This window comes from Pteropus medius, unplaced genomic scaffold (genome assembly GCF_902729225.1).
Source record: "Pteropus medius unplaced genomic scaffold, Ma_sr-lr_union100, whole genome shotgun sequence".
NCBI lineage: Eukaryota > Metazoa > Chordata > Mammalia > Chiroptera > Pteropodidae > Pteropus > Pteropus medius.
In genome coordinates this window covers 2,931,591-2,946,930 of record NW_024345861.1, presented here as the reverse complement: position 1 = coordinate 2,946,930, position 15,340 = coordinate 2,931,591, and the positions used below count along the sequence as shown (strand labels likewise).

General features: G+C 36.1%; 1 protein-coding gene and 1 pseudogene across 1 annotated transcript in view; both read right to left on the bottom strand.

Annotated features, from left to right (window-relative positions):
- The window catches only part of TENM1 (teneurin transmembrane protein 1), a 1,050,723-nt gene that overhangs the window by 209,623 nt on the left and 825,760 nt on the right, over window positions 1-15,340 (bottom strand). Inside the window, exon 20 of the mRNA XM_039874688.1 lies at window positions 6,469-6,588. Coding sequence (XP_039730622.1) covers window positions 6,469-6,588 — 120 coding nt within the window. The remainder of the gene's footprint in view (window positions 1-6,468; window positions 6,589-15,340) is intronic.
- On the bottom strand, window positions 13,654-13,772 carry LOC120612284 (uncharacterized; annotated as a pseudogene).

Below are 15,340 nucleotides of genomic sequence, written 5' to 3'. Positions count from 1 at the left end.
GTAGGATCATGCAAGAATACTATGAAAAAGTATATAACACCAAATTTAATAACCTAGAAGAAATGGACTAGTACTTAGAATAATACAATCTTCCTAGACTGAATCAAGAAGAACTAGAAAATCTAAATAGACCAATCAGCAGTATGGAAATGGAAATAATCATAAAAAACCTATCAAAAAGTAAAAGTCCAGGATCAGATGCCTTCACCAGTGAATTCTACCAAACATTCAAAAAAGATTTAATACCTATTCTCCTCAAACTCTTCCATACAATCGAAGACGAGGCAATACTTCCCAACTTATTTTATGAGGCCAACATTACTCTGATACCACAACCTGGTAAAGATAACACAAAAAAAGAAAACTACAGACCAATATCTCTCATGAACACAGATGCAAAACTCCTAAATAAGATACTAGTGAACCGAATACAGAAACATATTTAAAATATTATACACCACGATCGAATTGGCTTCATCTCTGGGGCACAGGGATGGTTTAACATGCACAAATCGATTAATGTGATACACCACATAAACAAATTAAAAAATAAGAATTATATGATCATATCAATAGATGCAGAAAAAACCTTCGACAAGATACAGCATTCATTTATGATCGAAACGCTTAACAAAATCAGTACAAAAGAGAAGTACCTTCACATTATAAAGGCCATCTATGACAAACCCTCAGCTAACATTATACTTAAAGGTGAAAAACTAAAAACCATTCTTCTAAGGTCAGGAACAAGGCAAGTTTTTCCACTATCGTCACTGTTATTCAGTATAACATTGGAGGTCCTAGCCCGTGCAATCAGATAAGAGAGAGATATAAAAGGTGTCCAAATAGGAAACAAAGAAGTCAAACTGTCACTATTTGCGGATGACATGATTCTCTATATAGAAATCCCTAAAGACTCCACAAGAACACTAGTAGAAACAATAAGCAAATACAGTAAAGTCTCTGGATACAAAGTCGACGTTCAAAAATCCATGGTGTTCTTATACTCTAATAATGAACCGTCAGAAAAAAAATGCAAAAAATAATTCCTTTTTCAATTGCAATAAAAAGAATAACATACCTAGGAAGAAATTTAAGAAAACGTGAAGGACATATATAATGAAAACTACAAGACCCTATTAAAAGAAATCGAAGATGATACAAAGAAATGGAAAGATATTCCGTGTTCTTGGATTGGAATAATCAATCTAGTTAAAATGACCATATTACCTAAAGCATTATACAGATTTATTACAATATGCATCAAAATCCTATCGGCTTTTTGTAAAGAAATGGAACGAAAATCATCAGATTTGTATGGAAGCACAAAAGACCCCGAGTCACCTAAGCCATCCTGAGAAAAAAGAGCGAGGCTCGAGGAATCACTCTGCCTGACTTTATATTATACTGCAAAGCGACAGTAAACAAAAACGGCTTGTTATTGGCAGCAAAATTGACACACAGACCAGTGGAACAGAATCGAGAGTCCAGAAGTAAACCCATATTTATATGGACAAATAATTTTTGACAAAAAAGCTAAAAACATACAGTGGAAAAAGGAAAGCCTCTTCAATAAATGGTGCTGGGAAAACTGGAAAGCTACCTGCAAAGCAATGAAACTAGACTGTTTTTGTCACCACACAGCAAACTTAACTCAAAGTGGATTAAGGACCTGAATATAAGACCTGAAACAATACAATGCACAGAAGTAAACATAGGAACTAAACTCAGGGACCTTGGACTTAAAGAGGATTTTATGAATTTGACCTCAAAAGCAAGGGATTTAAAAGCTAAAATAAATGAATGGGACTACATCAAACTAAAAAACTTCTGCTCAGCAAAAGAAATCTTCAACAAGGTAAAGAGCAACCATCCAAATGGGAAAATATATTTCCAATCAACACCTCTGATAAGGGCCTTATATCCAAAATATACAAAGAACTCATACAACTCAATAACAACAAAAAATGAATTATCCAATCAAAAAATTGGCAGTGGACCTGAACAGACACTTCTCCCTGGAGGACATACAAACGGCCAACAAATATATGAAAAGATGCTCAACATAGCTAGCTGTTAGAGAAATGCAAATCAAAACCACAATGAGATATCATCTCACACCCGTTAGAATAGCTATAATCAACAGGACAAGTAATAACAAATGTTGGAGAGGATGTGGAGATAAAGGAACCCTCATACACTGCTGGTAGGACTGCAAATTGGTACAACCACTATGGAAAACAGTATGGAGGTTCCTCGAAAAAGTAAGAACTGATCTACCATGATCCGGCAATCCCTCTACTGGGCATTTACCCCAAAGACTTGAAAACCCATATCCAAAAAGATATTTGCACAGCGATATTCATAGAAGCATTATTCACAGTGGCCAGGACATGGAAGCAACTAAAGTGTCCTACGATAGATGACTGGATAAAGAAGCTGTGGTATATATATATACAATGGAATATTATTCAGCCATAAGAAGAGATGAAATACTGCCATTTGCAACAACATGGATGCACCTCGAGATAATCATGCTAAGCGAAATAAGCCAGATAGAAAAAGTTGAAAATCACATGATATCACTTATATGTGGGATACAAACCTAAAAGCAACAAACGAGTAGGACAAACAAACGGAGACTCATGGACATGAACTATGGAGTATTGGTTACCAGAGCGTAGGGAGTGGGTGAGGAGAGGGGATGTAGATGTGGTAAAGGAGGTCAAATATAGCGGGGTACGAAGAGGTTGCAGTGGGTAAAGGGGATCAAAAATATGGTAGTTGAAGGATACTGGACTTTGGGTGGTAAATACACAATAGAATGCACAGATATCAAATTATATTGTACACTTGAAAATTATATAATTGTATTAACCAATGATAGCCCAATAAACTTAATTTGAAACCAGAATGCAATAGCCAGGAACCTTGGGACAATTACAAAACTGTAACATACATGTAATGGGAATACCAGGAGGAGTAGAGAGTTAAGAAGAGAAAAAATATTTGAATAAATAATGACTGAAAATTTTCCAAAATTAATGACAGATACCAAACCACAAATCTAAGAGGCTTAGAGAACACCAAGAATGATAAATGCCAAAAAATCTACACATAGGCATATGTGCAGATTCAAGCTGCAGAAAATCAAGACACAAAAAAAAAAAAATCAAGAAAAATGCCAGAGGGAGGGAAGAAATATCTACGTAAAGGGGAACAAAGATAAAAATTACATCAGACTTCTCTTCAGAAACCATGCAAGCAGAGGAGCAGAGTGAAATATTTAGTGTTGAAAGGAAAAAAAAAAACCCTTCATCCTAGAATTCTGTATCCAGCAAAATGATCCTTTAAACACAACGAGGAAATAAAGACTTTCTCAGACAAACAAAACTGAAGGAATTTGTCACCAAGAGGGATGAGTTGCAAGATATCAAAAGAAGTTCTTCAGAGAGAAAGAAAATAATATAGGTCATGAACTCTGACCTACATGAAGAATGATAAAAAGGAATAAATGAAGGTAAAATAAAATCATTATTATTCTTATTCTAAAAAACAAACAAACAAACAAAAAACCAGGCTATAAAGTTTTATGAGAGTACATATAAAAAACCCAAAGAAGAGGAGATATTTGTTTGGAGACTGTTGTCAATCCATAATAGGTCAAACCTATTCATAGATGGAAAACTACTGAAACCTATGCAAATGATTACCTCTGCCTTGTGGTATTGATAAGTGAAGAAACTCTTGCCTTGAGGGGAATCAGAGGGAACTCTCTCTCTTCATTTCTAAAGTTTTCCAAACAAAGTTCTTGAGACCTTAATGCTTCCCAAGAATCTTCTAAAGATCATCCCTTTATCTATTTGGCTCATCACTAGCTGAAATATCTATAAACAGTTGTTTTTCAACACTTTAGTGAGCTCCTGTTATCTAAGTTGAAGGTGGTAAATCACAGAAGACAAGAGCCAGATTACTTGAGTTAAATTTTTGGGCTCTACCCTTATTAGCTGTGTTAACTTGGATACGTTTTCTCATTTGCCAAATGGGGAGGATGATAATAATGATTCCTATCTCATAACATTCTTGTGAGTATGAAACAGAATGAAATCTATGTAAATGCCTGGCATGTAGTAGATACTAATATCTTTGTTTTTCCTTTAGAATTGCCATTTTTTTCTTTTCAGATACTTTGACCCCTCCTAATTTGCATATCTATTCTCTTCTTACTTTTAGAGGGCCTTGTATTTAACTCCCATCCTTCTTTCTGCTTTTAATACATCACTTTGGTCCCATGACCTAGACTTTTCCTGGTTCTATAAGGAAAACTGTCAGTTAATTTGTGCAGATGATAATGGGGGTAATTATTTCTAAATCCCACATAACAAATTTGTATTTAACAGGGACTTAGGGAGAATCAATAGTTTAACCACAAGCAATGATACATTTAGTGGGAACTACAGGCACAGTGGCAGACCAATGGGATTGAGAATTGGAGACAGAGGGTCCTTATAGCATCTTGCACATCACACTCTGTCTACTAGGTATCTGCTAATTACAGCCTTTCTATACTCCTTTTGCCCTCATATATAGTTTCCTTATGATAGCCTCTTCTGAAATGTACTTACTCAATCTGAGGTAGCAATGAGCAGAGACATATAAATGGAAACTCTCATCACATTGTCACTTTATGTCCAAGAGGTGATAGTGGGACAGTCTAGTTGGCATTTGGAGTACATATCTTGAATGCTGACACCCTTTGTAGATCCTTGGGGGAGAATTATTGCCAGAGGGGACTCTGGCTAGTATCTGTCATCTACATAAACCTAGTTTTCACAGTGAGCTCATAGAGGAGGGTCTTGGCACTTTACTTAAAACTAAAAACACAAATTGTCCCTCTGTAATGTTTTCTATAACCTGTAAACAAAATTTTAAACTTTTTAGACATCAAGTTTCTTTTATGTTCTCTTGTTAATATCAAATAATTCACTGAAACCTTTGCACACAAGCTAAAAAAAAAAAACAACCCGAGGGCCCATCAGTTCTCCATGAGAAGTCAATTGTCCCTGAGGGCATATTCTACTTAAAGAAATAATCCATTTCTCACTTTCTGGCACATGATTGGACATGCTGGCAAAGGAGTGGTCAGTTTTGTGTACAAGTAACTGGTGAGTGAACTACCAAACTTCTATCTTTCAACCTAATTGGAAGAAAGGTCCATTTGAATTACTAATGTGCTGATTATGGAATATTTGAAAGGATATGTAGTTTTTACTGCTTATATATACATGTATAAGTAATATATATGTGTGTGTATGTGTGTGTGTTTTTTTCCAGACTACCTGTACCCAGAATTGTTCTGCTGAACTTGTTATAACAAATACATGGCTATTTAATAAGTAATATAATTTATATACAAATAATCCTTATGATTTACTAAAGTCTTAAAAACAGTTCGTTTTCTTAAGTAGGTTAAAAGTCTTCCTTATTATCTTATTTACTAATTTTTATAAGCAATTTCTTGATGAGCAATTGAAAAAATAAACAATTAACAATTCTAAAGTGGTTAGCACTAATAAAGTTTAATTATAGGTTCTTGAAATGAGATAGTTTCTCACACTGTGATAAAGCTCCAAGCCATAAAGCTCTCTTTATGTGAGTATTGAAGTAGCTTGTTATGAGTATGATATTTTAAGGGTAGCCATTTGGAGACTAGGACACCTAAAAGCCATTATAAGAATGTTCCTGAGAGTCATAAATAGATAACTTTAAGTTGGATGCATGGGCCTATTGACTAAATATTCTGAACAAATGTCTGTCTAAATGACAGCAACAAAAATGTTTCTGTGAATAAATCCTTTTTCACAAGGAAAAGATTTTACCTAGTGGTCTTGTTTCCCAGGTCTCAGAGTACATTAAGAAGCCCTTGGAGAGCAGCCTGGTGATCAGTGCTTAAGGTTAAATCATTATAGTTATAAAGACACCAAGGGGAATTGGTTAGGCTGACCATGCTTGTCAATCAGTTACAGCCACTAGTAAAATAGGCAGTCTAGGAAGGACATATTTAAAATAAACGTTTTAATGTGGCTGAATTCCATATTTCTGGAAGAAACCTTTTGACACCTTCATTTCTAAAATATTTTGAGGCTGCCTTGGAAAAACAGCCTAAGCGTTCTGTGGCTCCTTTATAATCTGTATCATCTCACTGAATTTTGAAGCTGGTTTTATAAATGAAATTAGATGAAGGCTAGAAAATTTTCCACATGACCAGGGTTTATTAGTACAGGGATAGAAGAGAAATTTGGTTTGATTTAAGTGGGGAGTAGAGAAAATAATTATCACCAATGATTGTTTGAGAGACAGACAGAAGGAAGATGGGCTTACGAATATTGTATCACCTGAGCCCAAGTTTCACTAATGGCTAGAAGTCAGTTTTTGGCCTCCACACGATCAGAAACAATATTGACCTACCTTCCATCTTGCCGGCTGATGGTAAACCCATAATCACTGTGGTGCAAGAAACTAACATTCACCCCTACTAGAGGGGTTCCATCTATGGCCACCACTTGGCCTCGAATCACACAAACACGCCTGCAACACAAGACCAAAGGCAAATATAAAAGCATGTTGAAACTAGATTCTAGAAACCAAGTAGGTGAAACTTTGGAAAACACGGTCAAGTATAACAAAGAAAACAATTTCACCAACTGGTAGTGACTACCAATAACATTTTGGCAGGGTATGTTATGTTTTTACTCATCAAAATTGAGATTATGCTTGATATAGTTCTGCATCCTGATATTTTAAGTTAACAGTATACTATTGACATTGTCTAATGTAATTAGAAATTCCTTAATACAGTATTTCGTTATTATATAAAATAGCCTTAAAATAGTATTCCTTAATGTGTTTAAGCCATTCCCTATTTTAGGACACTTCATTGTTTCTTATTTTTTTCTACACTGAATTTCTTATTATTAACTTGGGAGAGCATCCTAGTTATGACAGTATATTTTTCTGTTATTAAAATTAAAATTCATTACATTACTTAATACATAAATATATTGTAGATACGACTAAAGCCCCTGCTGACCGCCTCCCTCCCAGTTCCTGGTCTTCTCCTCAGAATTAATTAGCAATCTCATTTTGTTATGTGCTTTTTTTATGCATTTACATACATAGATGTGAATATTGTTGTTTCTTTATACATATTGCCAAATTGCTTTTTTGGGAATATTTTTTTTTAAGTATACTTAATTGGGTGAATTTTAAGAGTTAAAGTCTGCAAAAGAGACATAGTCTCTTGCTGTAGTACCCTATTTCTCTTGCCTAATTGAAATAAAAGATTTCAGGAGGTTTTCCTTTAAACAGATGAGTTTAATCCTTATCAAAGAATGGGATTCTATTAAACTAGCCCTTAAACAGGGCTTTCACCCAGGGACACTGTCCACTGAAACATGTATACTTTCATCTCTAGCTTGACCAACAATTTGTAAAAAATTTCAGGAACTTGGCATGTAAGAGAGCTCAGTGGCAAATCCCAACAAAGATTTTTCACTGCTCTGCTGTTTGGGGGGTGTGTGTGGCAGGGGATGGGGGGGTAGTTTTTCACCAGAGTCCAGTCCTAATCTTGGAAGCCCTGAGCTCTAGAATATGCTTTTTATAGCTGGAGCTGTAGGGTTGAGGAAGTTTGGGCAAGGTCAATGATTTTTCCTAGGGCATCAATGTCAGGTTTTTCACTAAGTGGGATTCAGGGTACCCAGGGAAGCTAAATCTTGGATTAAGAAGGGCCATGTTATTAGGGAAATCATGACTTTGCAAAGTAACCATAATAATTCCACCCTGGTATTAGACATTCTTCAAACAGAATCAGCAAGTCAAGGCCATGTATGTATGTAAAGACTCATGGCTACAAAGATCATTTAAATGAGAAAAAAAAATCTCTGAAAAAGTAAAAGACAGTTACCAGTCAAAGCTTGTTTTATATGCTATAGCCAATAAACTTCACTACTAAATGGTATTGCAATCAGAGGAACTGGATATGTTATGCTAATAGGATTTATCCTGCATTACCTAAGGCCTTCCCCCAACACAAACTATAAACCATTACGCAATGTAAGCTAGTGTAATTGTTGCTATTAATGTTTTTGTGTATTGAGGTCTCAGACTAACATTCTTAGTTCTGATATAAATCAGTGACTTTCTTCTTTCCAATGAGCTATTTTATGAAAGTCACAGTTCCAAATGGCACAGAAATGCATATTGACACTTGCTTTGTCTTGTCTGAGTCCCCCAATTCTCTTTTGGGGAGATTTTAAAATCTCATTAGTTTTAAGAGAGAAGACATTTGAAAGTCATTGAGTTCTGGATTTTGAACTAATCCTGATAGATCTGGTCCCAGGTTTTAATTCCAATGTAACAAGAAATGAAAATAAAAGGCTGTCTTTAGTTTTATACAGTAACATTTGAAGGTCTTTACAAAGCAAAATTTGATAAACTGAGTATAGATTAAGTATAAACAAGCTGAGAAAATCTCCTGCAAACTATATAGGGATTGGAGCCAAAAGGGCTGAGAAGAGACTGCGTGTTAGTGAGGCCAAATCATTGAAAATCAGTTAAACACTGCCCTAAGTACTGATGGTAGGGAGGTCATTACGAATTTGTCAAGGTTCTACCAGTTAGCAAGGCGGCCTTTGCAACTATAATGCCCACCACCCAAGTGATTGCTGATTACCTATTGGCAAGGCAATTCTACACTCACTCAGTTTATTTGTTCACATTAATCTAGACATTGTGTCTTCCTACAGCTTTACTAGGCTCAATTATTTTTGCTTTTATTTTGTCAAGCCTAGTTGGCATTATTTGCTGATATTTTATGACAGACACAGACCTGTTTCTTCTCTTTGTTGCTCTTTTATTTCCTATACAGTTTATATTTATGAAGGATCCAGGCTGGTGAGTGAAATTCTCATAAAAGTCATCATTATTCTGTGCATTTCTCTTATATTTCTCTCTTCTTTCATTTTGTATCTCATTCTGAGTAGACTTGTCTTTTTATTCTTCTGCTCTTTAATATTCCTCATATTTTATGAAACACAGAGATTTGTGTGATAACAACTCATCAAAGTCATCATTATTCACGACATTGTCTACCTGTTCTCATTCATTTCACTCTTCGTCACTCATAAATAATGTGCAGACTTGTCTTTCAACTCCTACTTTTTTTATTCCTTATATTTCATGAGCCACACCAACTTACAGCATATGATAAAGCCCCATAAAACTTATTATTCTACATTTATCAGCATCAAACTCTCTTTGTAATGTATTAGATTTTAAGTGTTCTAAAATTCCCTGTTTCTTGCTGCATTTGCTTCCATTATTTACACACCCCAAGTCATCCATTTTTCACAAAAATAACTTAGCTCCTTTTATTCCTAGATTACTAGTACTTACTACAATCTTTGACCAACATCAGTCATCCTGTGTCAGTGTAAGTTGTCTAAATTTTGGGACAGTATTAAAGTAGTCTTCTTAAATTTGCAGTAATATTGACTGGCACTGTAAACAGAAACCTAGAGAAAAATTCTTCTCAGGAAAACTCTCCATTTCAAAGAGAAAGCTGGAGTCCGCTTGCATCCCCTGGTTACTCCAGCCCCAGATAGCCATTAGGAAGCTTTCATAAACAGTCTTGCGAGTATGGTATATTGTGTCACTTCAAATCAACTACCACTTTGTGAACACCCAGCTTCTAAACTAATTTTTTTTCAAAATTGTGGGTAGTAGCCTTGTATCTGCTTTATTTTTCCTGATTCACATGCCACTAAAATGTAGTTTCTCCTCCATTTATATAATTTGTTCAGATTATGCTTCCCATATCCAAGGCAGCCTGTATAATTCATCTTTTTCCTAGCTTAGATCCTTGCTGAAGTGAGGTGAGTATGTGGGGGTGTGTTTTTGGTAGTACCACATTCCTATTTCCTGAGCATTTTCTCATTTCCCATTGTGATACCTCCATGTTGCAGAGGCTCTGAATTCTTCAAATTGTCATCTAAATGAAGCAGCCATACTTGGCATGTCCTTGGTCTGTCTTGGGGAAACATCTTGAGCTCTTAAAGTTTTGGTGCTTCAGACTACCCTCAACATGAGTCAGAATCCTTCAAGGATCTGGCTTTTTTTCTGAAATGTTTTTTCAGTTAAATAATATACAGAACTCTTCTGAACTTTTCAAACCAGATGATAGAAGCTACTGTCTGGGCTGTCATGAAGCTGATCTTGTACATGTATACAGCAGGTAAGTACCCAGTGTGACTGTATTTTGTGTTGGTGTGTGTGTATGTTTGTGCATTCTTAATGGCATTCCATCTTTCCCCGGGGCTCTCCTTTTTAGATTCAGACGTGGATGGGATGTTTTGCTTTCCTGAATCTTTAAAAACAAGAGCCTCTTCCTGTCGTTGTGGGTTATAGCAAGATAACTTGAACTTAGATGGACATGTCCAATGTGACTTTAAAAACATGCATGGGGAAAAATCACCCCTCACAAGTGTCTCTTTTCCTGTTCCTTGGAGGATACAGGTTGCTGCCAAGCTGTCTACTTGCTGTCACTTTTCTAAAGAAGCAACCCCGGAGGAATTGCTTTTCTCTTTAACTAAATGCTGAATCTTCTTGGTGTTTGGTGTTTGATCTGAGGGTCAGGGCATCATGAGAAATGCAAGTCAGAATACACTTTACTGAGAGCCTTATTCAACTAACAAGCTGTTTGTTAGACAGTTCTGATGCAGAAGGTCTAATTCATTCTATATTTGATATTTTCATGGCATAGTCAATTATCCCTAGCCTTCAATAGACTCTTGGTTTCATTCTTCTCTTTTCTCGTTTGCCATATTTTTTGTTCTGTGTCAAATTTCCAATATTCATTCAACACTGCAGGCAAAAGCATTGACCTCAAGCACAAAAGTTGGTTTGTAAAACAAGGCTGAAAACTAAATTTCTTAAAGAAGATGTAATTTACAGTATTGTATTTCTGATTAAAATCTTTTGTAAAGAAAATGAGGTTCAGGGCTAGGGAAGTTACAGCTATTTGCTTTTGTTACTAACAGGAGCATAAACATCCTTGGAAGGGTAACACTCAAAATTCAAGACCTGGGCAGCAGGAGATCTAGCATCAGGTGGACAGGTTAGGTAGTTTTCTCCATAGAAACAGATGAAAGCCTTTCCACATCTGACAGCTCTTGTCAATAGATAGCATTGAGAAGGACTGGGCTGGAAAAGGCCATGTGACTCCTCTGCTCACTAGTGTTGGAATCGTGCCCTGAAAATTCCTCTATGAGTTGTCATTTGGTTCAAGTCTCCAAGGGACAGAAACCTGCTGCATATAAAGTATGGTTTGATGGTTCTCCTGACATCTTCTGTGGGCTTATTATTATATCCAGAGTTGTAGATTGTGTCATTTGGGCTAAAGCACTGCAGCTTCTGAGGGCCCTATTGGAATGCAAATATCTCTGAGTGGCTGGGACGAAAGGGCTTATGATATTCTCTTATCCCCTACCGAAATGCAATAAATAAAGGATCTTCTCTTTACTGTGTAATTTCGGGGCTGGTGTCAGTCCTCAGTCCTTTCTCCTTATCTTTCTCTCCTATAGACCACTGGGTCTCAAACTTGATCATGCACCAGATCACATGGAAGTTTTGATAAAACAGACCGCTGGGCCCTACATCCAGAGTTACTGAATTTTGAGAACCACTGCTTTAGGTAAAGCAAGACCAGTACATAGCCAATTAATGTGTAGGAACTGAGGAGGAAGGCATGGGAGCGTAAACCATGTAAAGGCAAGTGAGTCATCAATTTTATTATTATGAAATCTGTGAGGCATTGTAGGGAGCTAAAGCTCCCAAAATTCAAAGGAGTGCATGGATTATCTCGGGAGGCCTGCTTGCATATAAAAGGGAAAAGGCTGGTTCTGAGGAATTCCAGGAAGAAGAAGATTAAGAATAGAAACAGGGAGTGTCGAAGGGAGTGTCGAAGGGAGTTTTGATTGTACCTTGATCTTCAAGATGTTACTTTAATTATGTTATCTTGGGATACACAAAGGAACAGATTATGTATAAAAAGGAGCATAAGAAATAAACTCGGTGAGACAGTTGTGAGATCTGTTCTCTCTCCTGCACCCTGTCTGTCTTCTCTTTTCTCAGTCCCCGCTCCCCCATTCAGGGACCTGGTTTGACTTGGTCGGCTGGTTTCCAACAAGGCATGACTTTTTAACTCTTCCAAACAAACCTCTGGGAAATGGTTTTCAAAACTGTAGTTTGGAGAGTCATGATACAACTGTCATGACAGAGTGGAAATTGGACTAAAAGATGAATGGTAAGGTCCCTTCAAATCCAGTGATAATAAAATAGAAAAATGTTTTAACCTGATTTATCTGTCCCAAGCATCAATTTCTTCCCCACCAATATTATTCTCATTAGACAGCACCCATATCTGTGCTATTGCACTTATCATATCCTGTCTTGACTAAGTTATATATCTCTCTGTCCAATTGTTAGATAGTCACTCCAGGGCAAGGACTAGGTGATTTTCCTCTCTGCATCCTTTTCAGTGCCTGGTGTACACAGCACATGCTCGATAAAACTTCAGAGAATTTCAACTCAAATATTTTTTTATGAAGCTGTGAGATACTTGCAACCTACCCTTATGGCACTGTTTCAAGGGTTTCATAGAGTACTTTGAGTTATCTGTGTGACAGATGTGATAAAGTTAACCTAGTTTACAACCCGGTATTCTGGTGCATTATGACTTTCTCATCACTGACTATTTCAGGGAATTAAATAATACCACTGTGACTGGGGGGAATGAATAAATAGTCCTCAAATGCTTAATTTATGAACGCTAACCCCATTATTCCTTTATATATTACCATATAATTATGATTTGGTATTTCATAATTTATATACATTCGAGGGTTCTAATATTCAGATATTTGGGAGCTTTCCACCTAACAGATGCTGATTTTTTAATATATGTTATCTAAGCTGGTACAGCACTTGTAAAACATTTAATGTTATAGTATAAACCTGTTTTCATGTTCTAAAAATGTGAATGCAGTGAAATTTCCTATGCAAATTCAATAAAATTTCATTAGTTTTTACTTAAATAGAGATGGCTGATTTAATCCTACACATTTGGTCACTAGCCCAAATAAATAATACCTACCAAATGGATAACATTAAAAGCATCTGGGAGCATTACCTATCAACACTCTAAGACTCTTGGAAAACTGGTGCTATTGAAAATGCAGACAGCTTTTTAAGCAGAATATTTTCCTTATGGCTAGTGATATTTCAAGTAAAACAAAATGGGGGCACTCATCCTGAGGTAGGGTGACTATTTTACCATCTGCCCTGGTAATTGCTTGTCAAAAGTAGACTTATTGTGGATGCTTGAGATACCCAAAGTAATGGGAAAAAGATCAAGTGTTTTGAGCCAATAAGAAAACTGACAACACAGTCACATTTTCAAGACTGCATTAAGTGCCAGTTTGCTTCATTTAGACACTTGTTTGTTTGTTTGTTTATTTTTAGGCAAAGGAATCTTTGGTGGACCTCACAGATTGCAAGGATCTTGTCAGCTTACAATCCCTCATTTTTTATTTTTTATGCCTACAGCATCCAGTCTTCCTAGGTGGTCTCCCATCCAAGTACTAACCAGGCCTGACCCTGCTTAGCTTACGAGATCAGACGGGATTGGGCTTGTTCAGGATGGCATGGCTGTAAATGACACCTGTTTATTTTTGCCCAGAATTTGAACCCTGAAATATTTGTCCTGTAAGCCCTTGCAACTCTTCAATAGTCTCAAGATTTTGCTTTTTTGGTTTATTTTTTATTTTGTTTTGTTTTTGCCTGTTTTACACATTACTCAAATGGTTAATCTCTGTAATCAGCCTTATAGGGTTTTATTAAACTCATTAACCTTTCCTGTCACTTTGTGAATCTGCCCTTCAAGTAATGGAGTCATAAAACTTAGGGAAATCTGGCTTGGCTGTGGCCTGGCCATGGCTAACTCTTCCCTTAACAGAGGAAAAAGGGTGGTATAGCTCTGTCCACACTAGTTCTAACTCTGTCTTGCTAATAATCACTGTTATGACTTTTCCTGGGAAATAAAATTGCTCTAGGTCTCATTTGTTCCGTATTGAAAATGGGAATAATTGTTCTTCTTCGTCCAATCACCTCACAAAGATACCATAACAATGAATAAAAGCAATAGTAATTGCCTTTTGAACTGACTTTTCAAATTATATTCTATTATGTGCCCTGATATTTATTAAGTATATAGTCTATATTTATATTAATACTTATTAAGTACTTATTATGAGTCACTACTATGCCAGGTAGTTTCTTTATTTCATTTAATATTGATATAACCCTGAGTAAGTACAACTATTAGCCTTGTTTTAAAAATGAGGAATATTCAGAAAAGTTAAAAAAATAACTCAAGATAACACAGCTAGTAAGTGGTGGAGTGGTGGAGGGCTTTTGACCTGGACTCTAAAGGGCGCAAACTGTATGCAGATCTTTTTTAAGGTGTAAAACAATGTGGCTACAAATGAAAAGAAAATGTCTACAAAGATGGTGCTATCCAGAGAACATCATAACCTGTAGCCATTTACCAACTGCTGTGCTCTATCTATGTGCAGAGCGTGTAGTGGAGGTGCATTAATTTTGCTTTCTCTAGGGATACATTTAGATTATAGAACCAGCTACAGACACTGTAAGCAAACAGTATGGCTAAGATGTAGGCAATAAAGATTTGAGCCTTTTGAATTTCAATCCTAACTGAGCAGTAAGATAGATAAAATATTAGAAAATACCTGTTTACACTGAGATAAGCTGTAGATAGCTACTGGTATTACTAATCACAATTATTAAGCATCTCAGAATACCTGAGTTGCAAAATACTACAAATAATAGAACAACTTTTTGAAGATTTGTGCTATAATTTCTTTTTATTCTTTGCTTAAGAGCATCTGAAAGAAGTTAAAATCACACATTCTTTCTTTTTGGTACCTTTAGGTATGGACTATTGACTTCAGGAGCTAGTCAACACTATAAATCTTGGAAGCACTTCGTAATTTTTAAATGTGTTTTGAACATGTGTTTCCTGAATTTGAGCATTAGACAAAATAGTTGTCTGAAAATCAGGAGATCTTGTCTTCACACACTTAACACCTTTCATATAAACGAGATCAAAGTACTTTATAAGCAAGTAGCAACCATCTTTCTTCCCACTTAGAACAACAAGTGCAGAAGCAATAAGCAAAGGAGGTTGCTCAGGAAAAGCAACATG